This window comes from Oncorhynchus keta, chromosome 20 (assembly GCF_023373465.1).
Source record: "Oncorhynchus keta strain PuntledgeMale-10-30-2019 chromosome 20, Oket_V2, whole genome shotgun sequence".
NCBI classification, from domain to species: Eukaryota; Metazoa; Chordata; class Actinopteri; order Salmoniformes; family Salmonidae; genus Oncorhynchus; species Oncorhynchus keta.
In genome coordinates, this window is record NC_068440.1 from 3,118,450 (window position 1) to 3,136,891 (window position 18,442).

The window sequence follows — 18,442 nt, forward strand, 5'->3', positions numbered from 1 at the left end:
CGCATTCTTTATTAAACCTGTATTTAACTAGGCCGGCCAATTAAGAACAAATTCTTACAATGACAACCTAGGAACAGTGGGTTAACTGCCCTGTTCAGGGGCAGAATGAGATTTGTACCTCATCAGATCGGGGATTCGATCTAGCAACTTTTCGGTTACTGGCCCAACGCTCTAACCACTAGGCTACCTGACGCATTTGTGTCTAGCTGCAGGCTAGTTGTCAAGTGATATTGTTGACCAGCAGGTGATTCAGTAAAGAAAACAAATATTGACAGCAATACAGGTACAAACATTAGTCCTGAATTTACTATTGACTTTGAGTATTACAAAATTCACCTCATATCCCAAAAAAGAAACAGACAAGTTAGCAGGATGAATGCTTTATTCTGATTTTCTACATGCAGAAAACAGTTATGCTTATATACTTGTTTTTCAATGTATCACTTTAACAAAACAATAGCACAAGACAATTTGACATGCATCTTCACAAGTAATAACTACTGAAAATGAAATAAATACACAAGTGGCACAAGTATTCTCAGTACCAAAACACCGAAGTTACCAAAACAGTAACAAAACAATAAATACAACAAACATCTGTGGATGTTATACGACGTTCGTCTTCAGAAAGAGGTTCTCTGCAATTCACTTTTCATAAATAAACTTGCTCTTGCTAAGATCACGCATGAGAACACATCAGTACCTTTCAATAGAAAAGGAGTTACAAAGCCTCCCATTGAACTGAAATGAAACAAACAATACCATCACACGGTAAGCCACAGATACTCAGAGCCCTCACCCTCACATTCCCTGTACCGAAGAAGAAGAAACAACTGACATCAAATAAAGCTGACAGCTATTTTTAAATCTCGTTTAGCTTTTCACAGGCTCTAGTTTGTTAATTGTCCGTACTCTATACTTGGTCTCTCTCGTACCATTATTCTTGAACATAAAAAGACAGCTGATTTATTCTGCTTCATCCCAAATGAGTGTGAGAAGAAGTGCTGTGCCTGCGTTGTTATACACCTCAGTCCCACTCTGCTTGCCTTGAGCTAAGCCTAACTCACACTCACAGGTGCACGTGTCTTGTTGCTATGGAGGCAATTCAACTTCTGCTCGGCTAGACAAAGTCAAGGTTCAGTAGTTCTACTCCCCAGTTCCCAGGCTGAGTTGGAACTCCCGAGGGAAAGGTGGAACTTGGAGGGGAAGAGGGGGAGGTTGGGCAGAGATTGTACCATCTGATGAATACACCAAGAAGACTGCAATACAGTACGAACTACAGACGTTTCAAAAACAGGGCATAAAAATGACATTTACCCCCGCCCTCTTCCAGAGAAAATAAATGGAAAAGTTTTACAGGGATGGTCCATTTTGACAGTCAGTTGAGTCAAACTGTAATGTCATTTAGGTTAGAGCTATTAGCAGAGCAGAAGTAACTCGTCATCACTATTGGTCTCCGTCTTGCCTGTGGCCTCCAGACAGGCGTCTGGGATCTGTGCGGTGTGAACCATGCTACAGTGTTCACAGGGCCCGTTCCGGCCCAGGGACACCCGGCCTGACCTGAGAGAGGCTGGGGATGATAGGCGGGGGGCAGCCTGATCTAGACCTACCTCCAAGCTGAGGAGCCTGGAGGTCTCGCTGGTGGAGTCAGTGTCCGAGGCAGCATCCGATACAGGGATAAGCAGCTCCACGTCGTCTTCGTCCTCCCTGGTCCCTGCTCCGTGCTCTAGGTGCCTCAGAGGGCTGTGGTTCTGGGTTCCCCCACCCGAGGAGCCTCCGGAGCGGCCCAGGGAGAAACGTACCCAGTGCAGGCTGCGGGTGACCCGGCTCAGGGCACTGCTCAGCTGGCTCCTCCCGGTCGCAGTACACTGAGGCTCTGCTGCCTCTCCCCCTGGGGTCTCCATGGTGTGTGCCTCCACCACTGCCGGGCTGGCCCTAGCCCGGTGGCTGTCCCTACGGCTGGGCAGAGGGGCGGGAGTGGTGGAGTTTGTCGACACCGAGACGATGGCCTCCACTGCAGTTGCCGGAGGGGTCTTTACGGGGAGGGGGGCTACAAGCCCACCCACAGCCCCAGGGACATCCCGGCGCTCGCTCTCTGTATCTGTGTCGTCCGAGTCGAGGGGCAGCAACCCACGGTGGGGTCCGGCCCTGTCGGGTTCGTGGGCCGAGCAGCCACCGTTACCGCTGCTGGTGCTGTTGTCCTCGCCGTCAGCAGACACCAGGGCCAGTGAGCCGGAGCGCCGTGAGCGTGTGAAGTTGAAGAGGCGTTGCCAGATGTTGCTGTGGCGACCGGAGGTGGGCAGGTGGATAGAGGTGAAACCCAACTGGGAGCGAACAGCCAACCTCAGGTTCTCCAACACAGACGCCTGGACAACACACAGGGAGAACAGCAAGACTGTTAGTATCATCAATCAAATAATAAAGCCCTTTTTAAATCAACAGTTTTCACAGTCCTTTACAGTAAGTAACCCAATCTATTATAGATGACAATAAACATCAAACTCCTGAGATGTGAATCTGAAGGTCATTGGGAAATGTGTCTCTCAACAGAAACCAGGAAAGACGACAGTTTATCCCACATAGTTGTAAGCTGGCGGCAAACGGAACTGTTTGTTTGGATTTCCATGACAAAGGCTTTATGAGGAGAGAAAAGTTGGTACTGAACAAACTTGTTGGAGGAGTGGCCATACAGAGAAGCAGGCAGGACATCTTGATTCGTGGCTCCGGACCTGTCCGTGTTTGGCTGACTAACTGTGACCCTCCTGGCTGCTACCGAGATCTTCCCTCCACTCAGAGACAAACAATGCTACCTCCCTCCACTCCAGTTCCAAACGGCTTTAAATCAATTATTTAATTTCACCCGAATAATACCTTTTCCCCCCCTTTTTTGTCTGTACACTGTAATTCAGCTTTCAGCTGTGAATGTGTACATGCTCAAATAAACCTTACTGTATATAAACGGCCATATACTGTAAACAGCCATAATGTTCTCCATACAGAAGTTACTGTTTAACTAAACAATCCCAGTCAACTTCCACTTAATGAATCACAGTTAAACCGCTTCAACTTTGGTTACATTTACATTTACATTTAAGTCATTTAGCAGACGCTCTTATCCAGAGCGACTTACAAATTGGTGCATACACCTTATACTGAAGTCAGGTTGTTAGACATTACACAGTTGATTCTTGGTGTCTCCAATCCTATGACAAAGATAGGCATTCACGCCCGGACTTGAAATGTGCACTCTTAACACAGACGTAAGCTTAAGTCGTGTACGGACAAGAGGATCACATCTTCTGAGGAGAACAAGAGAGGGCAGTGTGATCTAGATGTAGACTTACCTGGTTGCCGGAGCAGACAGGGAAGTCCTCCACCGGGGGTATAAGGCCCTGGGCGATCAGCTGGCCATACGACGGAGGAGCCTCCCTCCTCAGGAGCTCAGCCTCAACTCTGGACAGCTGGGTCTCAAATGACCTGGGGAAACAGTTAAGAGGGATTCAAAGGAATGGAGGCAACAAACACAACCAGATCAGTTAGACGTACAAAAAAAAAAAGTTCATTCAGTGTCCTTTGATGAAGATCAAAGACAGAAATCAGTGAAAGAAAGCATTTACAAAAGCCTAAAAAACTAGTCTGGATTACCAATCATCTATCGTAGTGTAGGTGTACAACATACTAAAGCTGTCATAGCAAACCACACAGACAGTAACAAAGTCTTATGACTTTGTGTGGGCACTGTATAACTGTTTAACACCTGTGCAATAACAAGAGTAATAGCATGGGGTCTGAGTTTATTACCTGCGCTCAAACATCCGGAGGGAGTAGAGTTTGCAGGTGCAGCCCAGAGCGATGACCAGCAGCAGGCCACAGATGAGACTTCCTATAACCGCCGCTGTGATAACCCGTGTGGGCACGATGACCGGACAACTCTCCTCGTCGCTCCCGTCGCCGCAGTCGTCCTGCGCGTCGCACACCCAGCTCTCGAACACACAGCGGTTGTTCTTGCAGTGGAAGTTGCCAGGCTGGCAGAAGAAGCAGTTCTTCTCGTCCGAGCCGTTGGGGCAGCGGTTCTGGTAGTTGCAGCGGTCCGAGCGCGGGTAGCAGGCGCCGTTCCTGGAGCAGGGGAACTCATCCTCCTGGCAGGTGCTGCAGTTGACCTCGTCGCGGCCATTGGGGCAGTGCCAGTAACCGTCGCAGCGCTGCTGCTCCGTGTAGCAGCCCCAGTTGCCCCCACACGGGATCTCCCAGGGCAGACAGAAACCGTCCACCTGGCAGGAGATGAGGTAGATTTCATTAATTCGTTGATTCGAGGGCATCCGTAATGATTCCAAAATAATGAAATCGAGACTTTTCAAGGGAGAGTTTAAAGGGAAATATCAGAAGCACTTCTAGGTCAGTGAGATGCGTTTTACACATATTTGGCCTCAAAGAAAGTGGGTCTGGGTTTTGTGCGTTTAATGATAAACGTGCGCCGAACGATACACAATACAACCATTGACAACAATACGGACGAGATCAGAAAACGAAAGTAAGTCCTGCTTTGTGGCATTTCGCAAAGCCTCTGATATACCAATCACACTATATATTTGTGTGCGTGTAGATATTGTTGTACTTCTTCGATAGAGCCATTGGATGTCTTTCAGCGGATTCATTCCGATACATACACACGTTGACGCATCAGAAATACTACAGCTCTGTTGTGGGCCAGTGCTTCCTGCTCTGGTCCCGTCGTGCATTCGGTATGAATGCTGGATCTTGTGGTACACTATGAGCAGAGGAATAGACAGGAAGTCGTATCTTCCTAATTCTACCAGGGAAATGAAAATGAGCTTGTTCTAGCTTGTGGCGAGGAGATTTTTTATGCTTATGAAAAAACGTAACGTTGTTAATATGCTATATACAGTGGCAGAGATGCGGCTAAATGTCACTTTAAATAAACAAGATTTGTTTGTTTAGATTTTTTACATTTTTTAAAAGCCTTTCTCCCGCGCAATAAATAAGAAGCTCGTAATGCAACGGTGTGGGTACCTCTTACTATATTTTGCCCGGAAAACTATTAATTGAATCAATCGGCCCTAGCAACCAAACCAATAGCAACTAATCGATTTGGAGAAACTTGGGTTGAACTCATGTGCCTACCTGGTAGGTGACATTGAAGCCCCTTGCCGCATTGATCTTGTCAGCGTAGAAGTGAACGCGCAGCTGGCCCGAGGACGAGACCACGGCCATGGGGGCACGGGAATCGAAGGCTGTGAGGACGCGGAGTAGACGGCGAGGGTTCTCTTCCAAGCCGTCGTACACCTTGACGTAGTCCCCATAGCCCGTCCCGTCCAGCTTGAAGTCCATGAAACGCAGGATCACCTGGAATCAGTCCATTAAAGAATTAATTAATGATTTTTAAATACATAGTCTGCGTCTGGTGAGCCTTTGTCAAAAATAGTTTACCATATAAGGATAGCGTGTCATTTCAGACAAACCCATAGTTGTCTCAGCCATGTGAATACCGTACAATAACACACACACGCAAAAATATCATTGAGGATTTAAAACAAAAAACATTAACAGTCCTAGCTACATCCAACCTTGCGGTGGTCGCCTGTGTCGATAAGCCAGGTGCAGTTGCTGCCTGGTGGGTAGAAGTCAGGGTAGTTGGGTGAGCTGAAGGTGCCGTAGAAGTTCCGCAGCCACTCGCCGCAGGTAGGCACGTCACAGTCGATCTCGTCACCAAGGTCCTGGCAGTCGATGCTGCCATCGCATTTGAGCGACTCGTGCAGGCAGGTGTAGACGCGGGTGTAGCGGGAAAGGCAGGGAAACTGAATGATAATTGTATTAATTAATAATATTAATATTATTTGACAAATGTAAAATACATATAGTTGTCTCGGCCATGGGAGTACAACACAAATTGTAGAGGATTGAAAACAAAGTCTATAAACGTATTTTCAATTGTGGTCCTTGCTTTTATCAAGTGGGCAAAATAATGGACAGCTTGCGCAAGATTGGCTGTACACTAGACACCCCATAATCACTTTATATTCAATTAAATTGGATAATACATACAGAAAGTATTCACACCCCTTGACTTTTTCCGCCTTCATTTAAAATCGCCTAAATTTAGATTTTGTGTCACTGGTCTAAACAAACACAATACCCCATAATGTAAAAGTGGAATTATGTGGGAAAAAAATTTCTACGAACAAATTTAAAATGAAAAGCTGAAAATGCTTGAGTCAATTAGTATTAAACTCTTCTGTTATAGCACGCCTAAATAAGTTCAGGAGTACAAACGTGCCTAACAAATTACATAAGTTGCATGGAGATCACCTATTGGTAGATGAGTAAAAATACTGACATTTAAGAACTTTACCATGCTCAAAATGATATTCATTACCCTTTAAATACACCCAGTCACTACAAAGATACAGGCGTCCTTCCTAACTGAGGTTTCCTACCTCTTCAGAAACTCAGAGATTTCACCATGAGGCCATGGTTACAGAGCTCAATGGCCCATGTGGCTCAGTTCGTAGAGCATGGCGCTTGCAATGCCAGTGTTATGGGTTCGATTCCCACAAGGGATCAGTATGAAAAATGTATGCACTCACTCCTGTAAGTCGATCTTGAGAAGAGTGTCTGCTAAATGTTAAAAATGTCAAATTTAGTTACTCCACAATTACTAACCTAAATGGCTGAGTGAAAAGAAGGAAGCCTGTACCAAATAAAAAATATTCCATGACATGCAATAAGGCATTAAAATAAAATTGCAAAAAATGTGTGAAAGAAAGGAACTTTTTGTCCTGAATACAAAGTGTTATGTTTGGGGCAAATCCAGTACAACACGTCACTGAGTACAACTCTTCATATTTTTAAGGATGGTGGTGGCTGCATCATGTTATGGGTATGCTTGTCATCGGCAAGGACTAGGGAGTTTTTGGGGGGATAAAAATAAATGGAATAGATTTAAGCACAGGCAAAATCCTATAGGAAAACCTGGTTCAGTCTGCTTTCCAACAGACACTGGGAGACAAATTCACCTTTCAGCAGGCCAAATATACAGGAGTTTACCAAAATTAAATTTAAAATCGTCTTGAAAATCTATGTCAAGTGTAAAGCATTGAGGGCCTCCCGCATGGCTCAGCGGTCTAAGGCACTGCATCGAAGTGCAAGCTGCGTCACTACAGATCCTGGTTCGATCCCAGGCTGTGTTGCAGCCGGCCGCGACCGGGAGACCCATGAGGCTGCGCACAATTGGTCCAGCATCATCCGGATTAGGGGATGGTTTGGCTGGCTGGGTTGTCCTTGTCTCATTGCGCTCTATCAACTCCTGTGGCGGGCTGGGCGGGCTGACACGGTCACCAGTTTCCCCCAACACATTGGTGCGGCTGGCTTCCGGTGTTAAAAGCGAGCAATTTGTCAAGAAGCAGTGCAGCTTGGCGGGGTCGTGTTTCGGAGGATGCACGGCTCTCGACCTTCGCCTCTCCCGATTCCATACGAGAGTTGCAACAATGAGACAAGACTGCCAATTAGATATCACAAAAATTGGGAAGTAAAAGGGCAATAAATAAATCATTAAAGACTGTAAAATGGCTGTCTAGCAATAACCAATTTGACAGAGCTTGAAGAATTTGAAAAAATCATAATATGCAAAAATTACACAATCCAGGTGTACAAAGCTCTTAGAGACTTAACCAGAAAGAGCCGCAGCTGTAATCGCTGCCGAAGATTATTCTAACATGTATTGAGTTAGGGGTGTGAATACTTACAGTACCAGTCAAATGTTTGGACACTCCTACTCATTCCAGGGTTTTTCTTTATTTTGACTATTTTCTACATTGTAGAATAATAGTGAAGACATCAAAACTATAAAACAACACATATGGAATCATGGAGTAACCAAAAAAAGTGCTAAATCAAAATATATTTTAGATTAGAGATTCTTCAAAGTAGCCACCCTTACCCTCGATGACAGCTTTGCACACTCTTGGCATTCCCTTCAAGAGGTAGTCACCTGGATTGCATTTCAATTAACAGGTGTGGCTTGTTAAAAGTTTGGTAAAAGACCAAGTCCATATTATGGCAAAAACAACTCAAATAAGCAAAGAGAAATGACAGCCTATCATTACTTTAAGACATGAAGGTCAGTCAATCCAGAGTTTCTTCAAGTGCAGTCGCAAAAACCATCAAGTGTTATGATTAAACTGGCTCTCATGAGGATCGCCACAGGAAAGGAAGACCCAGATTTACCTCTGCTGCAGAGGATAAGTTCATTCGAGTTATCAGCCTCAGAAATTGCAGCTCAAATATATGTTTCAGAGTTCAAGTAACAGACACATCTCAACATCAACTGTTCAGACACTGTGTGAATCATTGTCAAATTGCTACAAAGAAACCACTACTACAGAACAGAACACCAATAAGAAGAAGAGACTTGCTTGAGCCAAGAAACATGAGCAACGGACATTAGACCGGTGGAAATCTGTCCTTTGGACTGATGAGTTCAAATTTGAGAGTTTTGGTTCTAACCGTAGTGTCTTTCTGAGACACAAAGTAGGTGAACGAATGATCTCCGCATGTGTGGTTCCCACCGTGAAGCTTGGAGGAGGAGGTGTGATGGTGCTTGCTGGTGACACTGTCTGTGATTTCTTTAGAATTCAAGGCACACTTGAAAAGCATGGCAACCACAGCATTCTGCAGCGATACGCCATCCCATCTGGTTTGGGACTATAATTTCAACAGGACAATGACCAAAAACACACCTCCAGGCTGTGTAATGGCTATTTGACCAAGGAGAGCGATGGAGTGCTGCTTCAGATGACCTGGCCTCCACAATCCCCCGACCTCAACCCAATTGAGATGGTTTGGGATGAGTTGGACTGCAGAGTGAAGGAAAAGCAGCCAACAAGTGTTCAGCATATGTGGGAACTCCTTCAAGACTGTTGGAAAAGTATTCCTCGTGAAGCTGTTTGAGAGAATGCAAAGAGTGTGCAAAGCTTTCATCAAGGCAAAAGGTGGCTACTTTGTAGAATCTAAAATCTAAAATATATTTTGATCTGTTTAACACTTATTGTGTTTACTAAATGATTCCATATGTGTTATTTCACAGTTGATGTCTTCACTATTATTCTACAATGTAGCAAATAATAAATATAAAGAAAAACCCTTGAATGAGTAGGTGTCCAAACTTTTGACTGGTACTGTATGTAAATGAGATACCTGGTTGAAGGCACAGGGCTGGAAGGAGAATGCTGCCGAGGGGTTGGGCTGGACGCACAGCTCCTCGTCAGAGTTGTCACCACACTCGTCCATGGTGTTGCACTTCCACGACTCCGGGATGCACTTTCCGTTGGAGCAGTGGAACTGGTCCAAGTCGCAGCTGATCATCTCCAATTTTCCTGAAATTAGGAATATTAGGAAATACTAGGACTGTGGCGGTCATGAAAGTTTGTCAGCCGGTGATTGTCAAGCAAATATCTGTCGGTCTCACAGTAATTGACCGTTAATTAACATGAACACGTTTCGCATCTCCTGGCTTCCACACATCCCTGCCACTGACGCAGACCTTTGGAACATGTACATTTTAAAAAGTCTAATAAATACATGATTTATTTTAAAATGGATCTAAAGAAGCATGATATGAAGAAAATGTCCTTATTTAGGTCCTGATCTGGCTATGCCAAATGGCTGTGGGCTACACTAGTTCATTTAGCAGACAAGATTTGCTTAGAATTCCGTGGCATTATTTTATAGTGTATGAAGAATACAACTGAACAAAGCTGAATAAAATAGAAAGGACATTTTCTCCAAACAATTTGAGGGAGTGCACACGTGCGCGGCTATTCTGTGTTGAGGGGTTAACAAAGAAATACCTATTCCTATATGCTTAATTTAGAGTTATTAGTGTAACTTCAATTCTACAAATGTTGGGATATATGTTTTGACTTTTAATACATTGTAAGGCTGCATGATGCGACTCTAATGATGATTTGAAAAAAGTAGCTTGAAAGGCATGAGTTCTTCTTTGTTTCTTGAGCAGGCTGCATACACATTACATCAGTCTCTCATTTACAATTTGACAAGCACTTGATAATGCTGATAATTTCACATCGGCAATAAGTATTCCAAACAGTCTGGTACAGTTGTGGGATGCGAAGGGTAGCCCAGTGGTTAGAATGGCAGGGTAGCCTAGTGGTTAGAGCGTTGGACTAGTAACCGAAATGTTTCATGTTCAAATCCCCGAGCTGACAAGGTACAAATCTGTCTTTCTGCCCCTGAACAGGCAGTTAATCCACTGTTCGTTCCTAGGCCGTCATTTTAAATAAGAATTTGTTCTTAACTGACTTGCCTAGTTAAATAAAGGTTAAAAAAAACTTGAAACTCACACACTGCTTGCTTGGGTCTGCCAGTTAGGCTCTACACCCCTTGTAGAGTGGCTTAATTTTAAGAAAGTTATTTGACAACTTTAACTTTATTTGGCCATCCAAACCGTATCAAAATATATAGGACTATGGGCTAGGCTACATGAGGTGTGATACTAACCTTATTAAAACATATAGGACTATGGGCTAGACTACATGAGGTGTGATACTAACCTTATTAAAACATATAGGACTATGGGCTGGGCTACATGAGGTGTGATACTAACCTTATTAAAACATATAGGACTATGGGCTGGGCTACATGAGGTGTGATACTAACCTTATTAAAACATATAGGACTATGGGCTGGGCTACATGAGGTGTGTTACTAACCTTATTAAAACATATAGGACTATGGGCTAGACTACATGAGGTGTGTTACTAACCTTATTAAAACATATAGGACTATGGGCTAGACTACATGAGGTGTGTTACTAACCTTATTAAAACATATAGGACTATGGGCTGGGCTACATGAGGTGTGTTACTAACCTTATTAAAACATATAGGACTATGGGCTAGACTACATGAGGTGTGATACTAACCTTATTAAAACATATAGGGCTTTGGGCTAGGCTACAAGAGGTGTGCAATTATGATTTAAAAAATTTGCAAAAAAAATGCTGTTTCTTATGCTGGGCATCATTCACAAGTGATATTATATAATTCACAAGTGATAGGCTAATATTGTCACCCATCAGACTATTCTTGATTTAATCATGTCTTTACATATACTAAATAATATATGTGTGAAATGTGTTTTGGATTTAGTATGGACCATTATCATGCACCTGTATGGAAACAGGGACAGCGGGAAAAAATACATGTCATCTATGGACTTAAATAGTGAATGGAGGACGCTTTTCCCCGTGGTTTATTTTCATGCCAGCCAGGTAGGCTATACTCCTGTTGTAAAGATAAACAATGTGCTTAAACTGTTAAGTCGACCCTCTACTTTTTCGAACATTCTGTTAAAAATCGCGCAACATTTCAGCGCCCTGCTACTCAGGCCAGGAATATAGTATATGCATATGATTAGTATGTGTGGATAGAAAACACTCAGACGTTTATAAAACTGGTTAAATCACGGCTGTGACTATAACAGAACGTGCGTTTAATCGAAAAGTGCATGAAAATCTGATCACTGAAAATGGAAATAAATATCCATGCGCGACTTCAAGGAATTGTTCAAAGTGAACCGAATTAAATGAGGCCGAGGTTGCAGTGCCTACAGCTTCCACACGTTGTCTAGAGTCTTGTCATTTGATTCAGCTTTGATTCTTGGTCTAACCGAATCAAGGGAATCGATTCCCTCCGGTCTCCGACCGGATGTTTTGGTCGAGCTCTCTCCAAGACATTTTTTCGAGACAGACACCTATAGAATTGACATCGCCTCCTGATGAATTTTATCGCTTATTAACGTGTACTAATACTTAAAGTTGCATTACAAAAGTATTTCGAAGTGTTTTGTGAAAGTTTATCGTCGACTTTTTGAATTTTAAAAAATGACGTTACGTTATGAAACTCTATTTTTTTCCGTTTATCACACAGTCTTCATAGATCGATATCTAGGCTATATATGGACCGATTTAATCGAAAAAAAAGACCCAATAGTGATTATGGGACATCTAGGAGTGCCAACAAAGAAGATGGTCAAAGGTAATGAATGTTTTATATTTTATTTGTGCGGTTTGTGTAGCGACGACTATGCTAATTATTTTGTTTACGTCCCCTGCGGGTCTTTTGGGGTGTTACATGCTATCAGATAATAGCTTCTCATGCTTTCGAAAGAAAAGCATTTTAAAAATCTGACTTGTTGCCTGGATTCACAACGAGTGTAGCTTTAATTCAATACCCTGCATGTGTATTTTAATGAACGTTTAAGTTTTAACTAATACTATTAGCATTTAGCGTAGCGCATTTGCATTTCCAGAGCTCTAGATGGGACGCCTGCGTGCCAGGTAGGAGCAAGAGGTTAATATTAGGAAAGTTGAGAAATAAATATAGTAGGCCTAGCCTATAGGAAGCTGATGGAGTCCTCTTTTTAGTAGAGGCCATCACTCTGTTTTCTCACGCCATTCCATAGCCTATAGAAATGTTACGCAACATGAGCTCATGGGCTCTCATGAAGTGTTTGGTTCAATTTTCTGAAACATTTGCATTGATGTCAGAGTGATTAGAGGAACAATATAGTGCTGACTACCAGGTAGGTAGCAAGTTTGGTAGGCTACTATATGACCAGCAGCCGCATCAGAGCTTGGAGAAGCCTAATTACCGTGACTAAATGGTCACATGGAATTTGACTGCCTTCATTGCTCGCGACTGCTGCTGTAGCAGAAATCTGGTCACCGCTACAGCCCTAGGGGAAATACCACCATTTAATGCAGTGTGTGACCATTTAAAAATGTTTTACCATTAGTGATAATCAAGCGATTGTGGTATCATTTAGTTAAATTACGTACAATGATAGTGTTTATTGATCAAGCTGTGCACCATCAACATTATATCAGCAGAATCAATTTCTTCATACGTTCATTTATAGACGTGAGCCTCTGATCCTCTGTCTTATTACACATTTTAAAATCCAATGCTTGGAGACAAGAGAGAAAAGCATAGAAAGAGGACAAAAAAAACTAAAATCTGCTTTCTCTCTTTTCTCTTGGGGGTAGGAACATCCTCACCACCAGTAGACATCTGTCCACATGTCATCTCTGATCTGACCGTACAGTAGCCCTTGATACAGATATAAATAGCATGACTCTGCGAGTGGTGATACCTGTTATATAAGATAGCCTGAAGCCCTTGCCAGTCATGATGTCGTCTGAGTGGAACTTAATCCACACGTGGTCCTGGGAGGAAATGTAAGGGGCTGGGATGGATGAGCCACATGCCCGGTAGCCGTCCAGGTTCTTGTAGGTGCTAATGGAGATCCAGTCCAGGCCGCAACGGTGGGAGCTCTGGATCTCAAAGTCCTGGAAACTGCGGGGAGAAATGGCAAAGGTTTAAAAGAGGTTTCCCGACAGTAAAAACCATTCATGTACTGTACATTTCACAATTTAGTAAGTTAAAGATCGAATCCGCATTTTGGGAAACAGCACCACTGTTCGTCCCCGGCGTCTTTGTTATTGTTTTGTTGATGAAACAATGGAAAGGGGTGTCAAGCAGCGTGGTAAAATAAAATGCGCGGTACATATTCGGCTGTTCTATTGCGCGTGCATTGATGATCGAGTGTTCGTTGTTTGCCGTAACTTGTTGAAATATCCCAAAAGGACGTGGCAGGTCCACTAATTAAGGACTCCTCTAGCTGTAGAGACACTCTTATCCAGAGCGAATTACAATAAGTGCATTCAACTGAAGTAGGTAAGAAAACCACACATCTTGTCGAAGTCTGTAAATTGGATGTCACCGATATGAGCGACTTTCATAGGGTACATGCTGGAAAAAAGCAAACAGTTGAAAGAAGTTTCCCAACAATAAAGATGATCAATGTATTTCCCTGATATGACTAGTTGACTTTCCTCCAGGGTTAGAATACAATGGATGAGACATAACGAATAACGGAAATGCTTTCATTAAAAAAATAATAAAGAGAGTAAAACCACTTATATTACTAATGTGTAGAACCATGACTTAAGTATAAACACTACTAACCTATTAACACATTAGTTAATTTAGGTGATTTATCAAGTGTTTTTTGCATGCAAGCCCTGTTGCCAATTAATGGTGATTGATAGATTGCATTTTCTGTTTGTTCTTAACCACTAAACAGGGTCTATTGCTGTGCATGTAACCATGGACACAGCACTGCCATAAAGAAAAGGCAAGTTACTGTCAGGACTCTGATCGGTGCTCATCCAGAGGTGGCGTTCCTAGTGGCCAGGGACTTTAATGCAGGGAAACTTAAATACGTTTTACCTCATTTCTACCAGCATGTGCAACATGTGCAACCAGAGGGAAAAAACCTCTAGACAAGCTTTACTTCACACACACAAAGATGTGTACAAAGCTGTCCCTCGCCCTCCATTTTGCAAATCTGACCATAACGCTATCGTCCTGAAGCAGGATGTACCAGTGACTCGCTTAATACGGAAGTGGTCACATGATGCAGATAGTAAGCTACAGGACTGTTTTACTAAAGGACTGTTTTGCTAGGAGAGACTGGAATATGTTCCAGGACTCTTCCGATAGCATTGAGGAGTGCACCACAACCGTCACTGGCTTCATCAATAAGTGCATCGATGACGTTGTCCCCACAGTACGTACAGTTTGAAGTCGGAAGTTTACATATACTTAAGTTGGAGTCAATAAAACTCGTTTTTCAACCACTCCACAAAAATCTTGTTAACAAACAATAGTTTTGGCTAGTCGGTTAGGACATCTACTTTGTGCATGACACAAAACATTTTTCCAACAATTGTTTACAGACAGATTATTTCACTTATCATTCCCTGTATCACAATTCCAGTGGGTCAGAAATTTACATACACTAAGTCGACTGTGCCTTTAAAGAGCTTGGAAAATTCCGGAAAATTATGTCATGGCTTTAGAAGCTTCTGATTGACATCATCGGAGTCAATTGGCAAATTGACATCATTTGAGTCAATTGGAGGTGCACCTGTGGATATATTTCAAGGCCTACCTTCAAACTCTTTACTTGACACCATGGGAAAATCAAATGAAATCAGCTAAGACCTCAGAAGAAAAATTGGTAGACCTCCACAAGTCGGATTTATCCTTGGGAGCAATTTCCAAACGCCTGAAGCTACCACGTTCATCATACAAACAATAGTACGCAAGTATAAACACCATGGAACCACGCAGCCATCATACATACCACTCAGGAAGGAGACACGTCGTCTCCTAGAGATGAACGACTTTGCGAAAAGTGCAAATCAATCCTAGAACAGCAGCAAAGGACCTTGTGAAGATGCTTGAAACAGGTGCAAAAGTAAAACGAGTCCAATATCGACATAATCTGAAAGGCCGCTCAGCAAGGAAGAAGCCACTGTTCCAAAACCGCCATAAAAAAACAGACTACGGTTTGCAACTGCACATGAGGTTAAAGAATGTACTTTTTGGAGAAATGTCCTCTGGTCTGATGAAACAAAAATAGAACTGTTCGGCCATTATGACCATCGTTATGTTTGGAGGAAAAAGGAGGAGGCTTGCAAGCCGAAGAACACATCCCAACCGTGAAGCACGGGGGTGGCAGTATCATGTTGTGGGGGTGCTTTGCTGCAAGAGGGACTGGTGCACTTCAGAAAATAGATGGCATCATGAAAAGGGAAATTATGTGGATATGTTGAAGCAACATCTCAAGACATCAGTCAGGAAGTTAAAGCTTTGTCGGAAATGGGTGCTCTAAATGGACAATGACCCCAAGCATACTTCCAAAGTTGTGGCAAAATGGCTTAAGGACAACAAAGTCAAGATATTGGAGTGGCCATCACAAAGCCCTGACCTCAATCCTATAGAACGTTTGTGGGCAGAACTGAAAAAGCATTGCTTGCCTCGAAGCGAGCATAAAATTGATATAGCCAGTTGGGTAGGCTCATGTCACTGGGCAACTCGAGGCTGGGTTTCCCTTTGTAGTCCATAATAGTTTGCAAGCCCTGCCACATCCGATGAGCGACAGAGCCGGTGTAGTAGGATGCAATCTTAGTCCTGTACTGATGCTTTGCCTGTTTGATGGTTCGTCTGAGGGTATAGCAGGTTTCTTATAAGCGTCCGGATTAGTGTCCCACTCTTTGAAATCGGCAGCTTTAGCCTTTAGCTAGATGTGGATGTTGACTGTAATCCATGGCTTCTGGTTAGGATATACAGTGGGGCAAAAAAGTATTTAGTCAGCCACCAATTGTGCAAGATCTCCCACTTAAAAATATGAGAGGCCTGTAATTTTCATCATAGGTACACTTCAACTATGACAGACAAATGAGAAGAAAAACAATCCAGGAATTCACATTGTAGGATTTTTAATGAATTAATTTGCAAATTATGGTGGAAAATAAGTATTTGGTCACCTACAAACAAGCAAGATTTCTGGCTCTCACAGACCTGTAACTTCTTCTTTAAGAGGCTCCTCTGTCCTCCACTTGTTACCTGTATTAATGGTACCTGTTTGAACTTGTTATCAGTATAAAAGACACCTGTCCACAACCTCAAACAGTCACACACCAGACTCCACTATGGCCAAGACCAAAGAGCTGTCAAAGGACACCAGAAACAAAATTGTAGACCTGCACCAGGCTGGGAAGACTGAATCTGCAATAGGTAAGCAGCTTGGTTTGAAGAAATCAACTGTGGGAGCAATTATTAGGAAATGGAAGACATACAAGACCACTGATAATCTCCCTCGATCTGGGGCTCCAGGCAAGATCTCACCCCGTGGGGTCAAAATGATCACAAGAACGGTGAGCAAAAATCCCAGAACCACACGGGGGGACCTAATGAATTACCTGCAGAGAGCTGGGACCAAAGTAACAAAGCCTACCATCAGTAACACACTACGCCGCCTGGGACTCAAATCCTGCAGTGCCAGACGTGTCCCCCTGCTTAAGCCAGTACATGTCCAGGTCCATCTGAAGTTTGCTAGAGAGCATTTGGATGATCCAGAAGAAGATTGGGAGAATGTCATATGGTCAGATGAAACCAAAATATAACTTTTTGGTAAAAACTCAACTCGTTGTGTTTGAAGGACAAAGAATGCTGAGTTGCATCCAAAGAACACCATACCTACTGTGAAGCATGGGGGTGGAAACATCATGCTTTGGGGCTGGTTTTCTGCAAAGGGACCAGGACGACTGATCCGTGTAAAGGAAAGAATGAATGGGACCATGTATCGTGAAATTTTGAGTGAAAACCTCCTTCCATCAGCAAGGTTATTGAAGATGAAACTTGGCTGGGTCTTTCAGCATGACAATGAACCCAAACACACCGCCCGGGCAACGAAGAAGTGGCTTCGTAAGAAGCATTTCAAGGTCCTGGAGTGGCCTAGCCAGTCTCCAGATCACAACCCCATGGAAAATCTTTGGAGGGAGTTGAAAGTCCGTATTGCCCAGCAAAAGCCCCAAAACATCACTGCTCTAGAGGAGATCTGCATGGAGAAATGGGCCAAAATACCAGCAACAGTGTGTGGAAACCTTGTGAAGACTTACAGAAAACATTTGACCTCTGTCATTGCCAACAAAGGGTATATTACAAAGTATTGAGATAAACTTTTGTTATTGACCAAATACTTATTTTCCACCGTAATTTGCAAATAAATTCATTTAAAAATCCTACAAATGGATTACAGGCCTCTCATCTTTTTAAGTGGGAGAACTTGCATAATTGGTGGCTGACTAAATCTTTTTTGCCCCACTGTATATATGCACAGTCACTGTGGGGATGACGTCATCGATGCACGACCAGTCGCGGGAAAAAATATTGGCACCCTTGCACTTTTTTCAAATATTGCACCATTTCTTCCAGAAAACGGTTGAAATTAAAACATATTTTGTTGAACAAAACCAAAAAAATCGGAATAATTGACTAAATCTTAGATAATTCCACAAAGAAATCCTAAAACGGCCTTGACAATATTATTGGCACCTTCTAGAAGTAGTTCGAAATAATTCGATTTCAATTGCTAGCAAAACAGTCCTGTAGCGTAGCATCCAACCACTTCCATATTGAGCGAGTCACTGGTACTTCCTGCTTTAGTTTTTGCTTGTAAGCAGGAAACAGCAGGATAGAATTTTCCAAATGGAGGGCGAGGGACAGCTTTGTACACATATTTGTGTGTGTGAAGTAAAGGTTGTCTTGAGGTTTTCCCCTCTGGTTGCACATGTTACATGCTGGTAGAAATTTGGTAAAACTGATTTAATTTAAGTTGGCCTGCATAAATGTCCCTAGCCTCTAGGTACGGCGCTTCTGGATGAGCATTTTCTTGTTTGCTTATGGCCTTATACAGCTCGTTGAGTGTGGTCTTATTGCTAGCATCGTTTTTTTGTGGTAGATAGATGGCTATGAAAAATATAGATGATAAC

General features: G+C 43.0%; 1 protein-coding gene across 2 annotated transcripts in view; it reads right to left on the bottom strand.

Moving 5' to 3' along the window:
* Nucleotides 1-364: 364 nt before the first annotated feature.
* lrp12 (low density lipoprotein receptor-related protein 12) overlaps nt 365-18,442 on the bottom strand; it is a 45,229-nt gene continuing 27,151 nt past the window's right edge. For both annotated transcript variants that reach the window (XM_035794994.2, XM_035794993.2), the window contains exons 4-10: nt 13,192-13,394; nt 9,214-9,392; nt 5,586-5,816; nt 5,143-5,364; nt 3,802-4,271; nt 3,345-3,477; nt 365-2,366 (exon numbers count right to left, since the gene is read on the bottom strand). In XM_035794994.2, the coding sequence (XP_035650887.1) occupies nt 1,419-2,366; nt 3,345-3,477; nt 3,802-4,271; nt 5,143-5,364; nt 5,586-5,816; nt 9,214-9,392; nt 13,192-13,394 (2,386 nt within the window). In that variant the 3' untranslated portion in view covers nt 365-1,418. The remainder of the gene's footprint in view (nt 2,367-3,344; nt 3,478-3,801; nt 4,272-5,142; nt 5,365-5,585; nt 5,817-9,213; nt 9,393-13,191; nt 13,395-18,442) is intronic.